The sequence below is a fragment of the Elgaria multicarinata genome, chromosome 11 (assembly GCF_023053635.1).
Source record: "Elgaria multicarinata webbii isolate HBS135686 ecotype San Diego chromosome 11, rElgMul1.1.pri, whole genome shotgun sequence".
NCBI classification, from domain to species: Eukaryota; Metazoa; Chordata; class Lepidosauria; order Squamata; family Anguidae; genus Elgaria; species Elgaria multicarinata.
The window spans coordinates 208,673-230,357 of record NC_086181.1 but is presented as its reverse complement, the minus strand read 5'-3'; the positions used below and the strand labels follow the sequence as shown (position 1 = coordinate 230,357).

The following is a 21,685-nucleotide window of genomic DNA, read 5'->3' as shown; positions in this document are numbered from 1 at the left end:
TGAAATCCTGGCCCTCAAGAGACATATTTGTTCCCTTGAAGCTAAGGTTGCTGAGAGGCAGAGATGTGGGAGGACCTTTGGGGCATCCCAAACCCAAGGTGACGGCTCCCCTACAGTCACAGTGAACGGGGCTCTTGGGGAAGGAAGGCATCGCTCCAAGGAAGAAGGGAAATGACCCCTTGGAAGGGACCCTTTGCTTCGGGGGTTAACAGGTGCCTTCTTGCGCCGAGGATGGGATGTCCCCAGGCGTAGTTGTGGGCGATTCAGTCATTAGAGCCGCCTTCCCCCACCTGGTGCCCTCCAGTTGTGTTTTGGACTTCAACTCCCATCAGCCCCAAACAGCATGGGCAATGGTCAGGAATGCTGGGAGTTGTTGTCTAAAACATCTGGAGGGCACCCAGTTGTTGAAAGCTGCATTAGACATGGGCACCTGGGTTTGTGACAGGTGTGGAAGTCCGCAGGATGCAATGCCCGCCTGGTGCGAAGGGTCTGGATTTCGTGCATCATCCAGATAACTTGGTAGATGATGCTGGGGTCGAGTCACTAATAATGCTGAAGCATGTCGGCACCGCTGCCATGAGAAAGAGCGATTATAAGGGCTTGGAAGCCAAATATAGGTTGAACTCCAGGAACTCCAGGGTGGCTTTCTCTGAACTGCTACCTGGCTCACACGCAGGGTCAGCTAGACAGGTGAAGCTGAGAAGTCTCAATGCATGGATGAGATGAAAGTGCAGGGAGGAGGGGTTCAGGTCTGTTAGGCACTTGGTCCATTATGGGATAAGCTCGTCCTGTACAGGAGAGATGGGCTCCACCTGAATCAGAAAGGGACCAGACTGCTGGTGTTTAACATCAGAAAGGTGGCAGAGCAGCTTTTAAACTGAGCCCTACTTGGGAATCATAGAATAGTAGAGTTGGAAGGGGCCTACAAGGCCATCGAGTCCAACCCCCTGCTCAGTGCAGGAATCCACCTTAAAGCATCCCTGGCAGACGGCTGCCCAGGTGCCTCTTGAATGCCTGTAGTGTGGGAGAGCCCACCACCTCCCTAGATAACTGGTTCCATTGTCGTACTGCTCTAACAGTCAGGACGTTTTTCCTGATGTCCAGCCAGAATCTGGCTTCCTGTAATTTGAGCCCACAAAAGCCGACAAGAGCCAGGAAGCAGCGGCTTCTGATGGAATCATCTGAATGAAAATGTTTCTGAGTGCCTGGATGTTGTGCCCAGGCTGGTGGTGCACATGGGCACACTTAATTTCACGTCAGACTGCTGGCCTCTGTCTAGACTGGTGCTGCCTGTTCTGACTGGCACTGGGGGCCCATCCCTGCCAGAGGTTCTGCTGGGGGCCCCTCCCAATGCCAACAACCTTGCTGTGGCAGCACTGCAGTAAGGAGGTGCCTCTGCCCCCATGTGCACTCAAATGCGGTAGCAGGTGATGCTCGTGGCCTCGGCCATAGGCTGCTCTACCACCCAGAGCGCTCCTTTCGGAGCTGCCAGGACCCTCACGTCCAGTCTTCTCCCCCACCCCGCCCCGCCCCGCCCCGCCCCGCCTGCCTCCCTGCAGTGTGTGTGAAATGCGATGTCAAGGAGAGGCTACTCAGCCCTGCTCTGCTACCTGCAGCCTGCAGCGATGGCACAGCAAGAGTGGGCGATGCCAGCGGTCCCTTCTGGATGGCCCCTGACCAAGTCCGGGCCCCTCGCAAGCTCAGAGTCCTCAGGTACCTGGCTCGGAAGGAGCCGGTGCCCTGGCATAAGCAAGGGCCTTGCAGCCCTCACGCGTGAGGGGAAGGAGTGCTGGGAGTTCGCGAAGGACCCTGGTCTACCTACAGGCCGGGTCTGCTCTGCTGCACTTCCCCAGTGTGCCTGGGACGAGTTATGTGTTCCTAAGGGAAGGGGGGCGTTGTGGCTGATGACTGCCCCAAAGCCACATCGGCTGACCTGGAAGTCATGTTACGCACCCAAGCTATGAGAAGAGGCACTCCATCCATGCCTAGAGGTATGCTTCTCTTTACACTTGCGCCTCGTGTTCCAAGTTAAACTGGACTTCAAAACAAGTACTACCGGCTCTGGCACGGCTTGTCCCCACGGAGCGCTCCTTGATGGCTCTGCAGCCTCCTGGAGGGAGGCCTCGGGTGGGACGCTGCAGAGCGCGGCGGCTCCAGGCCCCGTGTTGTTCCAGGCGTCCATGTAGGGCCGGGGCGAGGCTGCAGGTGGGCTGCGGATGACCCCAGGCCAGCCCCAGAGAAGGCAGGGCAACAATTCCAAAGGATCCAGACAGAAGCCCAGCGCTGCCAAGAGCAGAGGCAGCTGAGAGCAGTGTTGTCGCCTCCTCCTCCGTGACCCCTTCCCCCCAAGCTCAGCCCCACAGGAGGTCTCTGCAGAGTGGCTGACAGACAGAACACAGCTTCCCCTTGGGACGTCCAGCCGGGGCCAGGAAGGGGGACGTGTGTGGCAGAAGTAGCCACCCTGGCAGTGATCCTGCCGCCCGCTGCCTTGCCTTTAGCCTGCCGGGATCAGCAGTTTCTCATCCTCAAGTTACACCCAGTATGAGCCCCACGGGGGGGGGGGGCAGGTGGCCCCAGCTGGGGCTCCTGGGCCACCACCTACCAGGTCCTCCTGCCCTCGGGCTCCGGCTCGCTGCTGCTCCGCTCCGTGGCAGCCCGAGAGCTCCTCCTGCCGTGCAGCGTCCCTCTGCTTCCTGCTGACCCTGCAGCCACCGCTCTCAGCGAAATGGAGGCAAGTGGAAGACAGCCAAAGCCCAGCTGCACGCCCTGCCCAGGCCAGGCCAGGCCATTGGGCCCCGGTGGCTTAAAGGCCAGCCTGCTCTCTCCAACTAGGAGACGCCTCAAGAGAACAGGGCCAGGCCTGCAGGGCTCCTCTCCAGGCCCCTGCTGGAGCTTCCCTCTCCCAGGACACCTTGGCCTGGAATGGATGGGCAACTCCAGGCCCCCAGACGTCTCGGCTTGCAACCCCCAGCAGCCTCGGTGAGGAATGATGGGAGTGGTTGGCTGAGACGCCTGGAAGGCTGCACGTGCCCATCACAAGGGGCAGCAGTGTAACGTGAGGGCGGGTTTAAACCTCGAGTCACGTGAGGCCGCGTTGAAGGCCATAAATGCCCTGGAGCTGGATTGGGGCCCCAAGACCCGCTTAGTCCAGCGGTGTGTCCCCAGCATGTCCAGCCGGGTGCCCCTGCCGGAAGCCCTTCCCCATGCAGGACGTGAGCACAGGGCTCCTGCGTGTCCCCGTCCCCCCCCCCCCGTCCTCCATGCACTTGGCTTCCCCCCCACCCCCACGCCTTGGTGGACGATGTGCTGTGCGTTGCCGGACTCCCCTCTGTCTCCTGCAATCAGCCCAGGTTGCAGGATGAGGCTCGCTCGCTCGCCCTCCCCTGCACAGCAAGCAGCGCTCCTCTGAAGCCCAGGGTGGGGGTGGGGGTGCAGTTTGTGCTTACAGAGAGGAGACGGAGAGCTCTCAGGGTGGGACAAAAATCACCCCCCCTTGCTTGCTCTCTAGGGCATCCTTGACAGTTTGGATGTGGAACCGGCCTACAACCCCCTGAGTGCCACAACTCACCTGTACCGAGCCCTGAGGAGCAGCCTGATCCGACCAGTTGCCTCCCAGCCTCAGCCGCTGGCAGAACGGCCCTCGCCTCGCCAGGTACGGGAGCCTCGAAGCAGCCCAGCAGCAGCCACGGGACAGAGGCCGCTTTGGGGAGGGAAGAGCGGGGCGGGGGAAGCAGCTCTGTGGGACCGGCTGCCAGTGCGAATGGCGACCTCCGGGCTGGGGCAGGGTGAATGGCCCCTGCAACGCTTCCCCCAGGGTAACGGCATCTTTTTCTGCCCACAGCAAGGCAGCCGTTCGCACCCAAGCAAGGCCCGGGCCACCGTGGCCCCCCTCCGCATGGCTCTCCCCATGGCTAGGCTCGGGGCCCCTCTTTTCTCCAGCGAGGAGGATGAGTTCCTGGAATCCACGTAGGAGCCCCCTGGGTCATTGAACTCCCCTGGGTTCAATGAGTCATTGAACCCCCCCCCCGAGGGCACCGAGTGCTGGGCCCAAAGCCAAAGCCCCCCCACCTACTTGGAGGCAAGAGGAGCTCGAGGTACAGGAAGGCCCTCCTCACTACTCCCCAGCCTCAGAGGGGCTCAGCCCTGTTCAAAGGCGCAACCCCCCCAATTCCTTGGACAGAGCTCCTCCTCTCCCTCTCCCCCACCCAAAAACTCCCCAGCAGTGGAGGACTGCCTCTCCCAGGAGGTCCCTTCATGCCAGCCAGCACCCCCCACCCGTTCCCAGCCCCTTTCCTCCCCTGCCCCACAGCTGCATTCCAAGAGAAACATGCCTCTGTCCTTCTGCAGGGAGCCCCAACACTCGCGGGGGCAAGGACCAGGCTGGCATCGGGCTCCAAGAGGAAGAAGGAGCCGTGGCCGAAAGCTTTTCCCTCTGATCGAACCAGCCGTCTTCCCCCTTTCGGCAACTCAGAGCAACACCCCCCCCCCGCCCGGTGTGGTAATTCCACGACACTCTGGGCTTCCTCCTGTCAGCCGTTGGCCTCTTCCGGCCTCTGTTCAGCCCCGCCCCACCTCCTGCGTCAATAAACCTCTTTTGGCAGCTCTGAGCCCGACTGAGACCCGGCCTCCTTCTGCTCTTCCCCATTCCAGGCCCTTCTGCACCCTCCACCCCCCCCCACTGTTGCATCTCTCAAGCCCCCCTCCCCCATGCTGTAGAAGGGGGAAGCAGTTCTGGGCCGGCCCCCACGTCCTCTTGCAGCAGCCCACAGAGGAGGAAGTAGCGCATCAATGGGGGGGGGGCACGGCTGTAGTTCCGCACGCCCTCGCCTGCACCTCCAGCTCAAGCTCGATTTCATCTGCATGCTGCCCTGAGATCCCAATAGCGTAATAGATAACACAACTTAGTCTGGGGGGAGCGGGGCCTGGGCCTCATCATGCTCGGGACCAGCAGAAGGAAACCCTGTGGGCAGGAGCCCCTCGCTCGCTCCCCCTGAGGCCAGGCAGAGCCCTGGCTGCCAGCACTGGTGGTGGGGCCTCCCCTGGCTAGACCGGCCCTGTCCGCCGCGGAGCTTGGCTTTTAAGGAGTGCTTTGAAGTGCAGGCTGGCTAGACGACCCTCCTCCTCCTCCTCCACCTCCTCCTCTTCCTCCGCCACCACCTTCCTGGCCAGGCCCTGCTCGGCCCAGCTGCCTCTCCCTCGGGCCACTTCCATGCCCAGGGGAGAGGGTGGCCAGCCAGACACTCAAGAGAAGCCGCCCTCTGCTTGAAGGGGAAATGGCTCAGACCCAGGCTGAGGAGGCTCAGGGCTGAGCACAGGTAACAGCTGTGGCAGCCCCACTTCAGCTGCCGCTCCTGTCACAGACGACAGGAGCTTTGCTCCACAAGCCTGTTGCTTTCCCACACTCGGGACCCCAAAGAAACAGGTGGGGCGCAACCAGGGACCATGACCTCAGGCACCGCATCACATGCAGGAAGGGGGGTGTTTTACGAGACTTCAAAAAGCATTGAAGGAAGGAAGGAAGGAGATCTTGCATCAGGATTCTCCAGGGACAACAGCCCGGGGGGTTGGGGGGGAGGCGCAGCAGGGCTGGAGAAAGGCCGGCCTGGAGCACAGGCCATTGCTGCCAGTCAGTGTGGGGAATACTGGGCTCAATGTACCCAGGGCCGGGGGCAGCCTTAGGCAGCGGACCTTGGTCCCTGTGCTTTGAAAACGCCATGGAAGCAGGGCAGTCCTACTCTTGAATCACGCCCTCCCAGCGCAGACTCTAAAGGCCATCAGAGTGCTGTACAAGGCGGCGGCGCCAGCCCTCCCTGCGTGCCCCAAGCGGCACAGCCCTGAGCAAACAGGAGCCAGGAGGACTCCCGTCCCCCCCCCCGCCCACCGCATCACATGCAGCTCCACTAGAAAGCAAGGCTTTAATATCAAAATAAACTGTAGAGAAATACCTTCCAAAGGCCATCCTGCCATCTGCAGGGGGCCGGTGTGTGTGTGTCATGAAGCCCGGCTGCGCTCGAGCGGCAGTGCAAGCCTGAGCACCGTGCGCTGGCCCAAAGCCGCCCCGCTCCAGTTCCTCAGGACCCCAGGGACCACGAGATCCCCCCCTCGCCTGGGGGGGGGGGGGCGGCACGCTCTGGCTCCAGGCTGCCCTCATATTTCGCCCAGGTCTTCATACACAGAGACCGTCCGGCTCTCATCCACAGACTGCTCGTGGCCCGAACGGCTGGCTGGGACCGGGGGCAGCTCCCGGGGACCCACCGCCTCGCGGCTCTTGTCGTTGTTGTTGCTGCTGCTGCTGTTGCGGGAGCCGTCCTTCGGCCCGTCCCCGTCAGGCGCTGAAGGAGCCCGGGGCACGCTGATGCCACCCAGCTGAGGGGACCGCTTGTGGGCCCGGGGGGCTTCGGGGCCGGGCAGGGCTTGGGAGCCTTGAGCCCTGCCTTCTGGTGGAAGGCCGGCATGGCGTAATCTCCGGCACCAGGCACGACGGTGGGGCAGGCAAGGCAAACGCTTGGCCCCAGAGCGCCCGGCTGCTCTACGAGCAAGTGGGGCCCGGCGGCTGCCAGGGGCCACCACGCGGCACAGCCCATATCTACGACGAGCCAGAAGGCCGGGCCTCATGGCCGGCCCCGCCTCCCGCCGCCATCTACCACGAGGCGCACCTCCCTTGCGAGGCCTGGCGGACGCAGGGCCGGGAGAGCCCTGAGCAAACAGGAGCCACTCTCCCGGCCCTGCGTCCGCCAGGCCTCGCAAGGGAGGTGCGCCTCGTGGTAGATGGCGGCGGGAGGCGGGGCCGGCCATGAGGCCCGGCCTTCCGGCTCGTCGTAGATATGGGCTGTGCCGCGTGGTGGCCCCTGGCAGCCGCCGGGCCCCACTTGCTCGTAGAGCAGCCGGGCGCTCTGGGGCCAAGCGTTTGCCTTGCCTGCCCCACCGTCATGCCTGCTGTCCACGGGGTCGGCGTAGAGGGTGTCTGGCTGGGGGCGGGAGCCCTTGACTGCGTCCAGGGGCTCCGAGTAGACGTTGGCCGTGTCCTCGGAGGGCTGCGGGTGGCAAGGCAATCCGGGGAGCGGAGACCGCGGTGGGGTGCTGGGCCACGGTGCCAGAGGCTCGCGCAGGCTCTGCCCCTTCGATGGAGGGCTGCCGGCCACCTCCTTCTCCTCCGCAGCGAAGCTGAGCTTGGCAGTGAGCATGGCTCTGGGTGCCCGCCTCTCGGGAGCAGGCCCCTCGCCCTCCAGGCTGAGCAAGTTCGCGATGGTGCTCTGGATCTGGGCCACGCCGGAGGCCTCGGAGTCCAAGGAGCAGCTGCTCTGCCGGTTCTCTTCCACCTGGGCCTTCTGAGCCTGGATTGCAGCCTCCACGACGTGGAAAATCTCATTCCCCTGCTTGGTCTCAAAGGTGAAGTTCCCAGGGCCTGATTCACAGCACCGGCCGGCTTCAAAGGAGAACATCACCTGCAGGGCAGAAGTCGCACTGAGCTCCTGCCCAGATGGCAGGCAAGAGCTGCTCCCCACCCACCCCTAACAGCGGGGGCGGAACAGACCCACCCCCAGCTTGGGTCTGCCTGGACTCCAAGCCCACTCTGAAGCTGATGGGGCCGCCCTTCCCAGCAGCCGTTCGGACCTTCCCTGGGTTTGAGGGAAAGCAGGGCTCTTGCTGCTCCTTGCACCAGCAGGGGAACTGCTCCGCTTGCTATTTAGTCCTTCTGCCCGATGTGCTCGAAGGCAGCTGCGCCCTACCTGCCCCACCGCTCGCAGGCTGTGAGCCTCCCCTGTGCCCCATGAACCATGGGGCTGGGGCCCTTTCCTCCCCGAGCAGGCCCTGCCCCATCTTTGTAGCTCCCAGGATGGGGGTCTTGGCAGGCAGGCAGAGAGGCTCTCCCCACCCACGTCCTTCTCACGCCATCCTACCACCCCACCACTTCTCTCTCTCTCTCTCTCTCTCTCTCTCTCTCACACACACACACACACACACACACACACACACCCTTCTTGCCCCACTGCACCAACCTTGTCCCGGCCGTCTCTGCAGACGAGGCGATAGGGCCACGTGAGGAGGGGCAGGTTGGAGTGGGGATCTCCAAGGATGAGGCTGTCCCGAGAGGCCTTCAGCACGTACACCCCTTGCAGCTTGCAACGCTCGGCTGCCTCTGTCTTCTGCACCGTCACCCAGAACTTGCTCACTGTGGCAAAGGGGGAGAGTCAGCGCAGGGGCCTCCCAGAGCCTGCTGTCCCGCCTCCCCGCAATTGCACGCACGTACACCTCTCGCCTCTGGCAGAGCAGGAGGGGACCCGGGGCCCAGCCCAGTGTCCCGCCCCAAGCGCTCCCCCCGCTGCCCGTCCACTCCCAGATCTCCCTGGATCAGGAGCTCCCTCCGCTGCCTGTCCCGAAGTGTGCTTGGGGAGCTTTGGGGCCAGGCTCTGCCAGGCTCAGGCCTCCTGGGTCATCATCGCACGTACACCCCTGCGGGTTCATGAGGGTACCCCGCATTTCCTCGCCAGCTTTTCTGGCCTCGACTAAGGCACTGCCTGGGCCCTCAGGCCCCGCAACGTGCGGCTTCGGTGCTCACCTCCGTTTCACGGACAGCTTCTGCAAAGCCACGCAGTAGGTTTTGGCAAAGTGGACCATGCTGGGATCTGGGCCTGATTCCATCTTCTGGAAAACTAGGGGAAAGCAGTGGGTCAGGTCACACCGGAGGATTCTCTTGGAGCCTGGAAGCCCTGATCAGCCCAATCCCACGGCTGTTTCCCTTTCCCAGGACAGCTACACCAGTCCATCGGGCTTGCGTGAAGCGGCTGTGGGGCTTGTGAGCCGGCCCCCCACCCCCTGCAGTTGCCTGAGTCCACCTCTGTCCCAGGGGCCTTCGTGCAGAGACCCCTGGATCTAGGCCAATGGTGTGTCTGCCCATCCTGGCTGCTCGTGAGGCCAGATGGTCTTGTGGCTCTCCTGTGCCCCCCCCAACCCACCATTTGCAGGCAGGCTTGGAAATGATCCTGGCTTTGGGGGACAGGGGCCACATCTTGGCCTTCTTGGCCTAACTCCAGTGCTCAGCTTCCTTCCCTCAGAGGAGACCCACCTGATTAAGGAGGGCCCTCGATCCAAGGGGGCCATGAGAGGCTGCAGCAGCTTGAAATACTCTGCGACCTTTGGTGCCTCGTTTAGACATTTTCCTTCCAGCAGCAAAAAGTCTACGTCCAGCTCTCCCGAACAACTCTCTCAGGTTCACACATGGCAGAGCCAGCACCCTACTGGGGTGCCGTTGTGAGAGTTTCTCCTTTCTCACCCCACAGCCCTCAATGGGCAAAAGTGGCGGGCCCCCTCAGGCAGGCAGGCAGGCAGGCAGGCAACGTGGCATCCCTGCTGGCCACGCCGTTCAAAGGAAGGTGGTTGACCCCTTACCTTCATTCAGGTACAAAATGTCCTCCTGTTCAAGGTGTTCTGATAGCTCAGAGCTGTAATGGTTGAGCGTTTGACCTATACAGGGATGAACCGCTTGAGTAGCATTACAGACTCAAATAATCTGGCAAACAGACAGATTCCCCCCCCCCAATCCCACAACACACACACACACACACACACACACACACAACTTAAGGCAGTGTTTCAAGGGCACAGGTGCCTTTTATGCATTTGCCAAATAAACACTGCAACGATGCACGTGTGAATGATGCACTTTACAAGGCGCTGGTGGGGTGGGGGAGGGAGGCAAGTGGGGAGCAAGTCGGGGCCGGGGCCAGAACACCTGTGTCTCACACAGCATGAATGCAACGCGCCCTTGTATTTCGTAGGAGTGGTGCTCCTCATGATCTGCACAGGTTGACTAAGTGATCAGCGTGTGCATGTTATGAGGGCACTGTGAGCAACAGGATGCAGGCTTGGCATTGTAAGGAGGTTGCCACCAGTGGGTAGGTTGGGTGGTGGGAGCAGAGATCCCTTGGGCAGGGAGCCTTTCGTCCACGTCTTACTGTTGTCAATACTAGACCACACTGAGAATAGTAGGACCAAGCTTGAAAGTAAGGGTGAGGTCCTTGACCCTGTGCAAGTTATAAAGGTCAAAGGCCCCCCAGAGAGACCCAGGGAGAACGAGACGCCCACCAGACACCATGACCCACGCTTGCCAGGAGGGCAACTGTAAGAGCTCAAGGAGGACCGCTTTGTTGGCTGAGAGGAACAGAACTTTCATATTACTAAAGAATGTGCCAGCCACGATTTCTATTAGGTTTCTAATCGTCCACATTGCATTGTACGCAATAATGTGGTTTGCTTGTTTCATCATCGCAAAGATCCTTGATACCATTTGAGCGGTAAATGCATATTTTGTGGCACCACTTTGTGTTACTTGGCTTGAGAGACATTTCAGGGACCACAACGCCCATATAAATTAATTCCGGAAGCCCAAAACACTCAGCTGGATTCACACATCTATCACTGAGCAGGGTCTTGTCCTTTAAGGCCATTGTGTTCTCTCTCTTGATGTGGGGGTGGGGTGGGGGTCTTCACAGTGCTGCTTTGGCCCTGCTCTGCCACTCAACCCTGTGGTTTCGCTGCTGCAGGGTGGCGGTATGTAATGCGGGTTGCTTGGGGGGGGGTCCGGTGGTCATCTGAGTACAGGAACCCCCGCTCCCCCCTCCCCACGCTGTCTTTGGCTTCCAGCGAGCAATCAGCTGTCACCCCAGACGGCTCCTGGGTCCCTGCCGGAGCGAGGTCACACAGTGGAAGGGCCGTGGTGACCTCGCTCTGAAGAAAAAAGCCGGGGTGAGTCCCTAACTTTGCTACTGAGCATTTGCGTCTATTTGCCCCGCAGTGGCTGAGAACTGGCGGCTGCGTCATATGACTGACGCAGCACCAATTCACCAACTCTGCTTCTTAATGGCTGCCCACGTGATCCTGCTCCCCAGCTGAACAGAAGCGGGGTGGGTGGGGGGTGGGATAGCACCAGGGGGAAATGGGCAAGCTCCACAATTCAGATTCGGACGTTGACATTTCACTCCAACCTGAAACATCTCCACTTTGAAATTTGACATCAAAATAGAAATATTTTCGATTTCCAGCACTTATTCGAGGGGCTGTTTCCAGATTAATCAAATTAATCATTGAGTGTGATGCAAAACTTAATAAATCATACTGGGGGAAAACCTGCCAACAGCTGCCTCAAAGTCCTGTCGAATAGCAAAGGTTTGCTGCCTATTCATGCATCCCAAAAATATGTAGCGAATATTCAGTATTTGAATGGAGGCTGTAGGGTGGGGTGGGGCTTTCCTAGTGTCCGCTCTGTCGCCCGAGGAGGCCCCCCTCCCACACACAAGCGACCTCCCAGAGGCCGTTCTGCAGAAGGGGCAGAGGGCATTTCCCTTGGCTTACCTGTGAACCGTGCAGCCACGTGCCTTATCTCTCCCTGGGGGTGATGGAGGTATCCCAAGGCCTGGGATAGGAAGAGGTGGATGTTGCCATGGCTGTTCCTCATCTGCAGAGAAAGAAAAGGCAGGCGTATGTTTTCAGTGGACGTTTGATGCCTTGGCCATTTGGGAACAGTTCCTCCTTACAGATGGGGAGATAACTTCTTCTGCATGGCTGGACTGACCGGATCGTCAAGCCAGTCACCCCAATGGAAGCCGAAAGGGGGGTTGCGGACACAAGACCGGTGTGCAACTGCCCAGCAATGAGGAACTCCACCGGGAGTTACGGGGGCTCAGGAACGTGGACGTCTCAATTTCTCAAGGGGGGGGCACATGGGGCTAGACTTGTAAAGGGGGGGCTGAGCCTATTTGTTTACATTTATTTACATATTTCTATTTCTGGAAACCATCCTTCAATCAACAATGGATCCCAGAGTGTTTAAAGCCACATATTGAAATAACAAATACTCAACAAAATACTACATTTTAATTACATTATGGTAGTTTACACACTACCCCACCATCCATTGTCCTAAACCATATACCAGTGTTCTTCAAACGTTTTCCCCCATGACCCAATGCAAGAATATCAGATGCCATCAAGACCCTCTTCCTGTGCTTTTTGTTCATTCGTTCAGTCGCTTCCGACTCTTCGTGACTTCATGGACCAGCCCACGCCAGAGCTTTCTGTCGGCCGTCGCCACCCCCAGCTCCCCCAAGGTCAAGTCTGTCACCTCCAGAATATCATCCATCCATCTTGCCCTTGGTCGGCCCCTCTTCCTTTTGCCTTCCACTTTCCCTAGCATCGGCCTCTTCTCCAGGGAATCCTGTCTTCTCATGATGTGGCCAAAGTACTTCAGTTTTGCCTTTAATACCATTCCCTCAAGTGAGCAGTCTGGCTTTATTTCCTGGAGTATGGACTGGTATCTTCCTCCGCTCAACTTTCCTTATGGTCCAGCTCTCACAGCCATAGGTTACTACGGGGAATGCCATTGCTTTAACTATGCGGACCTTTGTTGTCAGTCTGGTGTCTCTGCTCTTAACTATTTTATGAAGATTTGCCATTGCTCTCCTCCCAAGAAGTAAACGTCTTCTGATTTCCTGGCTGCAGTCAGCGTCTGCAGTAATCTTTGCACCCAGAAACACAAAGTCTGTCACTGCCTCCACGTTTTCTCCCTCTATTTGCCAGTTATCAATCAAGCTGGTTGCCATAATCTTGGTTTTTTTGAGGTTTAACTGCAACCTGTGCTTAGTAGACTGAAAATGACTGACATGTAATATGCTTTTGACTCATTAGTCAAGACGTACTGTGTTGATTTAAAGAGATTCTTTATAATTAAGTAAGTCCCAGTGAGCAATCTGGAAATCACTTCTAAGTAAACATGCACAAGTTTAGGTAGCTAAAATTGTTTAATAGTAGCTGGATCGGGCCATTATGTGTATATTATTATTAGCTCCATCAATAAACATGGTGCTGTACTATATATATATATATATATATATATATATATATATATATCAGACATATTTAAAAGGCAAACACACACACACCCTGTAATTCCTAAATGGGCAACCTTTTATCCCATAAGGCCTGAGGGAGAGAAGAGGAAATGAATCTGGGGAAAGCTGAACCTGACACAAAAGGAGCGCGGCTTTTGTCTTGCAAAGAGATCTGTTGAGCAGCTGAGGAGCAAGCAGGGGTTGCTTGGAGGCCATTTAGACGGACTTCCAAACACACAGCAATACAGACAACTGGAGACTGGCAGGAATCTGCCAGCTAGGCTTTGAGCTTACCTATGCTACCTGCTTGGGCATTGCTCCCCCCCTCCCCCGGGAAATGCTGGTGGGAGCTTGAGGTTGCAAACAAAAAAACCTGTCCTTGGGATAGAAATATTTGGTTATTGGCAATAACAAACTGTAATATCTATTCTGTGGTACTGACAAGGCAAAACGTCTAGGAATATTTTGTGTACTATTCTGGAATTTCTTATTGTACTTTTGTTGACAGCAAATGTGAATGTAAGAACAGTTGAGACTTACATAGTTCTGTTAAAGGAATGCAATTTAATGTTCGAGTGTTGTTCCTGTTTCGATTTTAACTTGTATATTTTAAAAATTGTTATAGCTCCTGACGAAGGACAACTAGTCCGAAACGTTGAGCAGAACACGTTTGGCTATTAACCAATAAAACAACTTTTAGATGATTCCTGAAGCACCAGAGCTTGCCTCTTTTCAGTGCTTTCGTTACATGGTGCTATTTTCCCCTGCGTAGTCACACTTGGATTCCCAATGCCAGCAGATCGACGGCGCTTCCATGGGCCCATGACAGAGTCACAGCCAGGGTTTGTTCATCCATCCATCCGGAGGCCTGTGAGTGACGGGGACGCCTGCAGTGGTTGAAGCTGCTTTGGTTCTGGTGTGCTGCTGCTGCTGCTGCTTCCATTGAAGGGCAGGGGTGGGGCAGGCAGCCCTTTTGAGGCTGAGGGCCATGTTCCCTGGCAGACATGTTGCTGCTGCTGCTGCTCAGGGCCAGAGCTGAAGGGGAGGGGATCAACCCATCCCCTCTCTGACCTTCCCTCTCCCCCTCCCTTCTGTGGACTGCCAGGGAAGGGTCAGGCTGCTGCTGCCGGAGGCCTGATTGCAGGCCGAGGTCCAGCGGTTGCCCTCCCCTGTGGCAGGGGATTTAGAAGAGGGGATGGACAGAGGCCGCCCCTTCTAACAAGCATCTCTTAGTCTGAGTCACCATCCAGTGGAGCGCAAGGCACGCCCGTGTCCTTGTTCACGAGCTGGGGCTGCGTGGGGGCACTGCATCCTTTCATGCCAGCCTCATGGGCAAGGGAAAAGAAGGGGGCCCATGGGACTGGATTCCCTCCTCTCACACCCCAAACTGAGGGTTGGTGGCACTACTGGCCATAGCTGTCAACCTGGTCCATTGAGCCAACAGAAACCCCCAGGCAGCCCCCTTTGGGCCACGGACTTCCTTCAGGACACTCATTGTGGGCTACTCGTGGTTTGCCCATCATTGGCGTGAGTGCCATTAATTTATGGAACCCACTGTCAAATGAGGCATTGGTGGCTCTTAGGTTGGATGGCTTTAAAGTATGTGTGTGTGGGGAGGTTCTAGAAATTGGAGGAGGGCCAGGCCCATTGGCAGCTATGAGTCACGATGGCTCATTGGGGCCTGCAGGTCCAGAGGGAGTCTGCTACCCGATGCAAAGGGTACGGGCGGGACCAGAGCAGGGAAGATGGGCCCTTTCCCCTTCCCACTGGGCCACCCCAGTGGACTAGACAGACCCCTTCCTTTGGTCTGATCCCCCTCCAGTGGGTTCATGAAAAACACTGTGACAGTGCTGAGCCAGGTGAGCAGTGCTCTATAATCCGATTCACATTTTTGATATTCATAAATGTGCCGTTTGCTGGCTATTAATAAGTGGCCACGTGACCATATCTATATGGATAATTGGTATCTTTAAAAACCCGGCCTGCCGGCCCACGCAATCACTGACCAGGTATTTCCAGACTTTCACCAAGCAGCTCCGGAGGTTGTCCCAGGCCAGGCTGCGGAACATCAGCTTCAGGTGACCCCATCCAAGGAAGACGCCACAATGCAAAAGGGCCAGTTTGCATCTCTGCAAGCAAAGGGGAAGCTGGAACGGGTCACCGCGTGAGGTGCACGAGAGCGGCAGCTGCGTCAAGGGGGCAGCCCCCAGCCCCGTCTCGGCGACCCTTTGGACCTCACCACCTTCCCGAGTTTGTGTATTAAAAAGGGTTGTCGGAGCCTTGCTGGACTGTCCCTCTCCGGCAGTGGGGCTGGGCCATCCTGTGGGGCAGTGTGTGTCTTCCCAGCCTTTCCTTCGCTCCCCTTAAATACCAGGGCGCTCTTCATCATCTGTCAAGTATGCTGTAGGGTGGATTCCTGCACTGAGCAGGCGGTTGGACTCGATGGCCTTATAGGCCTCTTCGAACTCTGCTATAGTATGATATGATTCTATGATACCACTGTGTTAGGGCCTAGTAGCCTGACTCAGTCCTGAGGTGCTCCACAAGAGCCCTGTATTGACTCTTCCTCTGGTCCTCCTCCAGGTGCCTACTCTGAGGGAAGCTTGGAGGCTGGCAACAAGGGAGAGGGCCTTTTCAGTGGTGGCCCCCCCAATTATGGAACATTCTCCCTGATGAGGCTCTCCTGGCATCAACATTGTTAGCTTTTTGGCAAGACTTTTCTCTTCTCCCAGACATATGTTGAGTTTTTTTAGCTGACCCCAGAATAGTTGTTCTAAATAGATACTGTCTGTCCTGGTATGTCATCTGTTCTTATGGTTCTAAAATTTGTGTATCGGTTTTAACGTTCAGTGTTTTAATCTTTGTAAACCACCCAGAGAGCTTCGGCTATGGGGCGGTATATTATAATAATAATAATAATAATAATAATAATAATAATAATAATAATAAATTCCAGGGCTGCTATCTGTGCTTGTTTCGTGCAGGATTCAAGCAAGGGTGGGGTGGGGGGATCCCACTCCTTGCTCAACCCAGGTGTTTGTTCGGGACAAGAACAGGCTGAAGACTCCAACTGAGCGACATGCATGGAGACAGCTGCTGTGAAAGAACGGGGTGGGGGTGGGGTGGGGTGGGGTCCTCTTCGGCTGGAGCAATGCAGCTGCTTGGGGCAGCAGAAGAGCTGCAGCTGGCCTAGGCAGGGAGAGGCCTTCCCCGGCAGGGCTCCCTCTGAGGGCTTAGGGCCAGGGCAACTGTGGCGCCTCTTCCTCCTCCTCTCCCATACCCCTGCCGGGACTCCAAGGTCCTCCTCAGAAGCCTCCACCAGATGGCGGGAGATGGGGAGCTACTAAGGCTAGTGGCCTTTTCAGTGGTGGCTCCCCAGTCCGGGAACGTCCTCAGTTTGGGAGGTGGGAGGCAGAAGCCACCCAAGGTTCGAGCCACGGGGAGCAGTGGCCTGGATCACCACCACGCTGGGAGGCTCGGAAGCCGCCTTTTGCCAAGAGGCAGCCATGGGCCATCCGACTCAGCACCACTGTGGCACGTTGTGGAAACCTCGGGGCTTTCCTGCTTTGCTTGATTGTTTCTTTATTGTGGTGTTTTGAACTATTTATTATGTTTATATTGCTTTTCTATTGTATTGTGTATGTCTTTTAGTGTAAATCCCTTAGGCCGGGGAAGGCAACGGCAAACCACCCCACTATAAGGCCTGCCAAGAAAACGTCAGCAAAAGCTGGCGTCCCTCCAAGAGTCAGCAATGACTCAGTGCTTGCATGAGAGGTTCCTTTCCTTTTCCTTTATCAGAACTAGAAATAAATGTCGACTGCACTAAAAATGTAAAAATAAAACGTTAAAGTGTGAGCTGGCTTGGATTCCTTGGGAGAGGGAAAAGGCAAGCTATAAATGCCATCAAATCAGTCAGTGCCCTCACCGGCCACTCTCTGGGGATTGTGTGTGTGTGTGTGTGTGAGTCGGTCTTCCTTCCCCAGCTGTCACCGGAGAGACCTCCAGCAGTTGAACCCGGGCCTTTCCTTGTGCAAAGCAGGGCAGCGCAAGCGGTCCCACCGCCATGCGGAGGGGGGGAGGACATGCGCCACAGCCCCTGAGGAACAGATCAGGCAGACGGCCTCTCCAGAGCACTCACTTCGGGGGAGGGCTCAGAGCGAGAGAGCTGTGAAGGGGGGCTCACCCTCCAAGAAGCGTGGCTCGCTGGCCGCACTCCTTCAGGGGCCTTTGCCAGAATGTGTGTGTGTGGGGGGGAGGCAGGTGTAGCAGCAGTGCCCGCAGGGGCCCCAGTGATGTCGGGGTGGGTGGGCGTGATCCACCAACCCCCCCCCCAATCCACCGCCTGAGTAGGGGATTCAGCCTGTGCCATGGAAGTGCTGGCCCTAAAGTAGGTGCTCTAAAAGGGGGCTACAGAACACCCCCCATGGGCTGGGGAAATGCGCCTGAGGAGGGGCTTGGCTCTGTCCCGCGTGGGCCTCTAGACTTGCCATGGCAACTGTGCCGTCCCGGTCTTTCAGGTGGAGCAGCAAAGGGAGCAGGCTGTGCACAACTTCCTTCTCCAGGAGGGTCTTGTCAGCTTCTTTCGCTCTCATCACCAGCTGCCCGAACAACGAGATGGCCATTGCACGCACGCCGGCGCTTTCCTGGGGACGACACCCCCCCCCCACAAGCACCTCTGAAATCCACGTGAGGTAAAGCGCACAGGAGCACCGCTGCGGGATGGCCTGGCGCAGACCCTCCCACGAGCCCTTCGCTGGGACAGGTTCACGCTTGCTGGCTGGGAAGGCTGCTTCCAGGCCATGGCCCAAACGTACCCTCTGCCTGCCGACCTCACCATTTCCAGTCAGGGAAACCCTGCCTGCCCTACAAGACGGTGCTAGGCAGGAGTTCCGCACCACTTCCATGGAGCGAGGTGTGCCTGGGCCACGGACCCAGTGCCGGATCGGCCCTTCCCTCCGGAAGCCAGGGTAAGAGCTGTCTTCAGCCGTTCTTGCTGCAGAACAATATTCTTCCGGTGGCCTTGCTGGACCCCTCTGTGTTTCCTAATAGCCCGGAGTTTTGACTGAATTTAGCAGGGGCTTCTGGGTGTAGGAGGGGAAGCAACCCCTCCTCACCTCTGCATGTGACATTTGGCTAATATAGGTCACAGTGCATGGGATTCAGCTGGGTTACTTTGGTGATAGGACACGGCTAGAGAATGAGGGGAAGGCTCTTCTGTGCTTTGGAAGGAACACGGACAAAAGTGTGTGCGTGGCGTGGGGTGGGGGGCAGGGGGCTCTCTGCTCTCATCCATGATATTGAAAGTCTAGGTGAAGCCCCTGGCAGGCTTGAAGTAAGGGGGAGCCGAGCACACTCTGTTTTTTCATTCTCTGCCAATCCAGGAGCCTCTGCCTAAAACCTAAAGGCATGAACTGCAGCTCCCCACCACCACTTCCCCCACCAACAGCGTTTGAAATGGCGCATGTCAGAGAATCCCACGGACCGTCTAGTCCAGCTCCTGCTGTTGATGCTGAATACCAGTAGCTGCAGCATGCCGCTTGTTCAGGTTCAGAGGAGGGCAACAAAGGTGATGCAGGGACTTCAGGACAGGCTGAAAGAACTGGGGACGTTCAGTCTGGACAAAAGGAGACTGAGGGGAGACGTGTGAGCAGTGTTCAGGCGCATCAAAGCGCGCCACAGGGAAGATGGTCAAGAACTACCTTCCACGGCCACAGAAATTAGGGCCCAAAATAATGGGTATAAGATACAGCCGCCTAGATTTTGATTCAATATAAGGGGAAACTTCCTGACAGCAAGATCTGTACAACAGTGGAATAGTCTAACTACGGAGGTGGTGGCTTCTCCATCTCTGGAGGTTTCTAAGAAGAGGCTGGACAGCCGCCTCTCTGGGATGGTTTAAACGGTTTTCCTGCACATTGAAGAGGGTTGGGCTAGATGATCCCTGTGGTGACCTTCCAACCCCACAATTCTATGATTCCTCAGCAGGTGGCCATTTCTAACCCCCGGTCTAAAGGCCCTCTCTTGTAATTCAGATCCTGCCTTGGGGAGCAACAGAAATCAAATTTGCTCCATCATCATCTACATGACAGCCTTTCAAACATTTGCAGGCGGCAAACCCTGGAGCCTCTTCTCCTGGCTAAACATACCAAGCGCCTGCAAGCTTTCCTCCCGGGATTCGGCCTTCAGTCTGATGCTAGGGCCCCAATCCATCTCAGAGCTGGGTGTGCGCTGTGGAGTCAATGCCCTGCTAGCATCCCATTTGACTTAGTGCATTGCATTGTACATGGGGCTGCCTTGGGAAGCTGTTTGCCAGGAAGCTGTCTTTGGGGCCAAACGCAGTGGGGGTCTGTTACTGACGGGGACCAGGCAAGGGGACAGGTCTTGCCCAATAGGTAGACCACTGCCCTGGCCACTGGTCCGTGTCTGAGCGCTGTGCTGCCTTTCACCTGGGAAGCACTAAATTTGAGGGCTCAGGTCCCATAAAGGCCAGGTTTGCCCACCTGTGCCTGACCAGGCGTTAAGAGGCCCTTCTCGGGAACCCACCACCATCAGAGAGAAGGGACGTGAGTAGAGAGGGGCTTTTCATTGGTGGCACCCTGACTTTGGTGTGCTTTTGATGTCAGATGGAGATTAAGAAGGGAAGAGCTCTCTCTCCACAGCGTGGCTTGGTGCTGGGGATGCTATGCTGCCTCCAGTATCAGAGGCAGTAAGTGGGCTGGTGTGAGAAGTGGCCCGCGGCCCTGGATGACCCAGCTTCTGATGCCCTCGTGAGAGCCCTTATTCCGAAGAACCGGAACTCACATCCTCAAAGAATGGGCGAACATTCATAGCCAGGTCCACGCAGAGAGGCCCAATCCCCTGGCCATCCATCTCATAGACTGCGGTCATGATAGCTCCCAGTCCCTCGAGGATGTGCTCTTTAGGCCCGCTGAACATGGAGTCGATCAGGGTTGGGAGCTCTTCTCGGAGAAGCTTGACCTGAGCAAGCATGAGGGAAAGGCAAACTCCATGTTAGGCATGATAAGGAAAGGAATGGAGAATACAATGGCCAGTATCAGAACTGCCCTTATTCAAATCTATGGTGTGACCACACTTAGAACACCGTGTGCAGTTCTGGTCACCACCCCTAAAAATGGGTATTATAGAGCTGGAAAAAGGGCAGAAAAGGGCAACTGAAATGATGAAGGGGCTGGAGCATCTTCCCTAGGAGGGGAGTTACATCAGCTGGGATTGTTTAGCTTGGGAAAAAGGAGGCTGAGGTGTACAAAATAGAGGTGCACACCTGATAGAGGTGTACAAAATTATGCATGGTGTGGAGAATGTGGACAGGGAGACCTTTTTCTCCCTCTCCCAAAATACTTGAACCCAAAGGGGTCATCCCATGAAACCGATTGGTGGGAGATCCAGGACCAATAAAAGGAAGGACTTCTTCACACAGCGCATAGTCAAATTGTGGAACTCACTACCACAAGATGTAGTGATGGCCACCAATTTGGATGGCTTGAAAAGGGGGTTGGATAAATTCCAGGAGACAACGGCTATCCATTGCTACTAGCCCTGATGGTTGTGTGCTACCTCCAGTATTTGAGGCGAACAGAATGCTGGACTAGATGGACCCTTGGTCTGATCCAGCATCAGGGCTCTTCTTACATTCTTATGAAAGGGGAGTGGAGGACCAGGGCGTCTTCCAAAAGGCCTCATCATCTGCTGGTCATTGGAGAAGGAGGTACAATGCCCCCCACCCCACCCCACCCCTGTGAAGAACAGCTAGAAGCCGCCCGCTGCTCCTTCCTGCCCCACAGCAGGTGTCACGTTTCCTTCGAAAAATCAGCATTTATGTGGCTTTTCAAACCAGGCATCATGAACGCTCAAGCACCCCCCCCCCACTCCACCACAAAAGCAGGGTTTTACAGTTCCATCCTACACATGTCTACTCAGAAGTAAGTCAAAAGGAGTCCAATAGGGTTACGTGTACACAGGATTGCAGCCTTATTCTTGAAAAGAAGCATTTATATGTTGCCACTGCACACAAAGCGCTCTTTACACTATAAGCACAAAACGAAAGGAAATGGAATCGCCCTGAGAGGGGTGCCCAGTGCCGGGCAGTAAGGAAGAGGCAGCGGGAAGGAGGGAGGGGAAGGGTGGTCCAGTTGACACTGGGTGAGGGAGGGTGACCCCTTCCCTGTTGCTGTTGGACAGGGTGGCCCATGTACCCTACTTGGCAGAGGTCTGTCCTCTATTGGAGGGGCTGTCCAGCCCAGATCCTCTTTAAATATGTAGTTTTAAAGGTTTTAATGTATTTACTGTCCTTGTTTTTATTGCTTTAAGGTTGAATTCTTAAAAATTGTATACCACCTCGACGGCTGTTCAGCAGGTAATGAAAACATTGATGGGGAAAGTAAGAAGAAGGGGGAGTGGGGGGGGGGAGCCTGGACGGTGGCCAGTAAACGGAAGCAGAATCCCAATAGGACAGTTCCCAGGTCCAGGAATTGGGCTGTCCGCCTGTTTTGGACAGGGTTGCACTCCCTCTGAAGGAGCAGGAACATCGTTCGGGGGTGCTCCTGGATCCATCTTTGTCACTGGAGGCCTCGGTGGCCCGGAGCATCCATGGCCAACTATGGTTGGTACACTGGCTGCCTGTTAGCTACCGAGCCACATACAAGGGACCAGCATACCTAGCAGACGGCCTTCCCTTGTATGCACCTGGATGACAACTACGGTCCTCAGAGGAGGCCCTGCCAGCCATTCCGAAACAAACAGGATGCCGCCAAGAAGAACCTCGGTGGCAGCAAAGCCTT

General features: G+C 56.7%; 1 protein-coding gene and 1 pseudogene across 1 annotated transcript in view; both read right to left on the bottom strand.

Annotated features, from left to right (window-relative positions):
• Positions 1–6,114: 6,114 nt before the first annotated feature.
• LOC134406629 (docking protein 1-like) lies at positions 6,115–8,481 on the bottom strand (annotated as a pseudogene).
• A 75-nt stretch (positions 8,482–8,556) lies between these two features.
• Positions 8,557–21,685, bottom strand: part of LOC134406628 (maestro heat-like repeat family member 5) — a 72,053-nt gene continuing 58,924 nt past the window's right edge. Inside the window, exons 26-31 of the mRNA XM_063138146.1 lie at positions 19,689–19,865; positions 17,375–17,530; positions 14,894–15,016; positions 11,353–11,455; positions 9,391–9,465; positions 8,557–8,654 (exon numbers count right to left, since the gene is read on the bottom strand). Coding sequence (XP_062994216.1) covers positions 8,557–8,654; positions 9,391–9,465; positions 11,353–11,455; positions 14,894–15,016; positions 17,375–17,530; positions 19,689–19,865 — 732 coding nt within the window. The remainder of the gene's footprint in view (positions 8,655–9,390; positions 9,466–11,352; positions 11,456–14,893; positions 15,017–17,374; positions 17,531–19,688; positions 19,866–21,685) is intronic.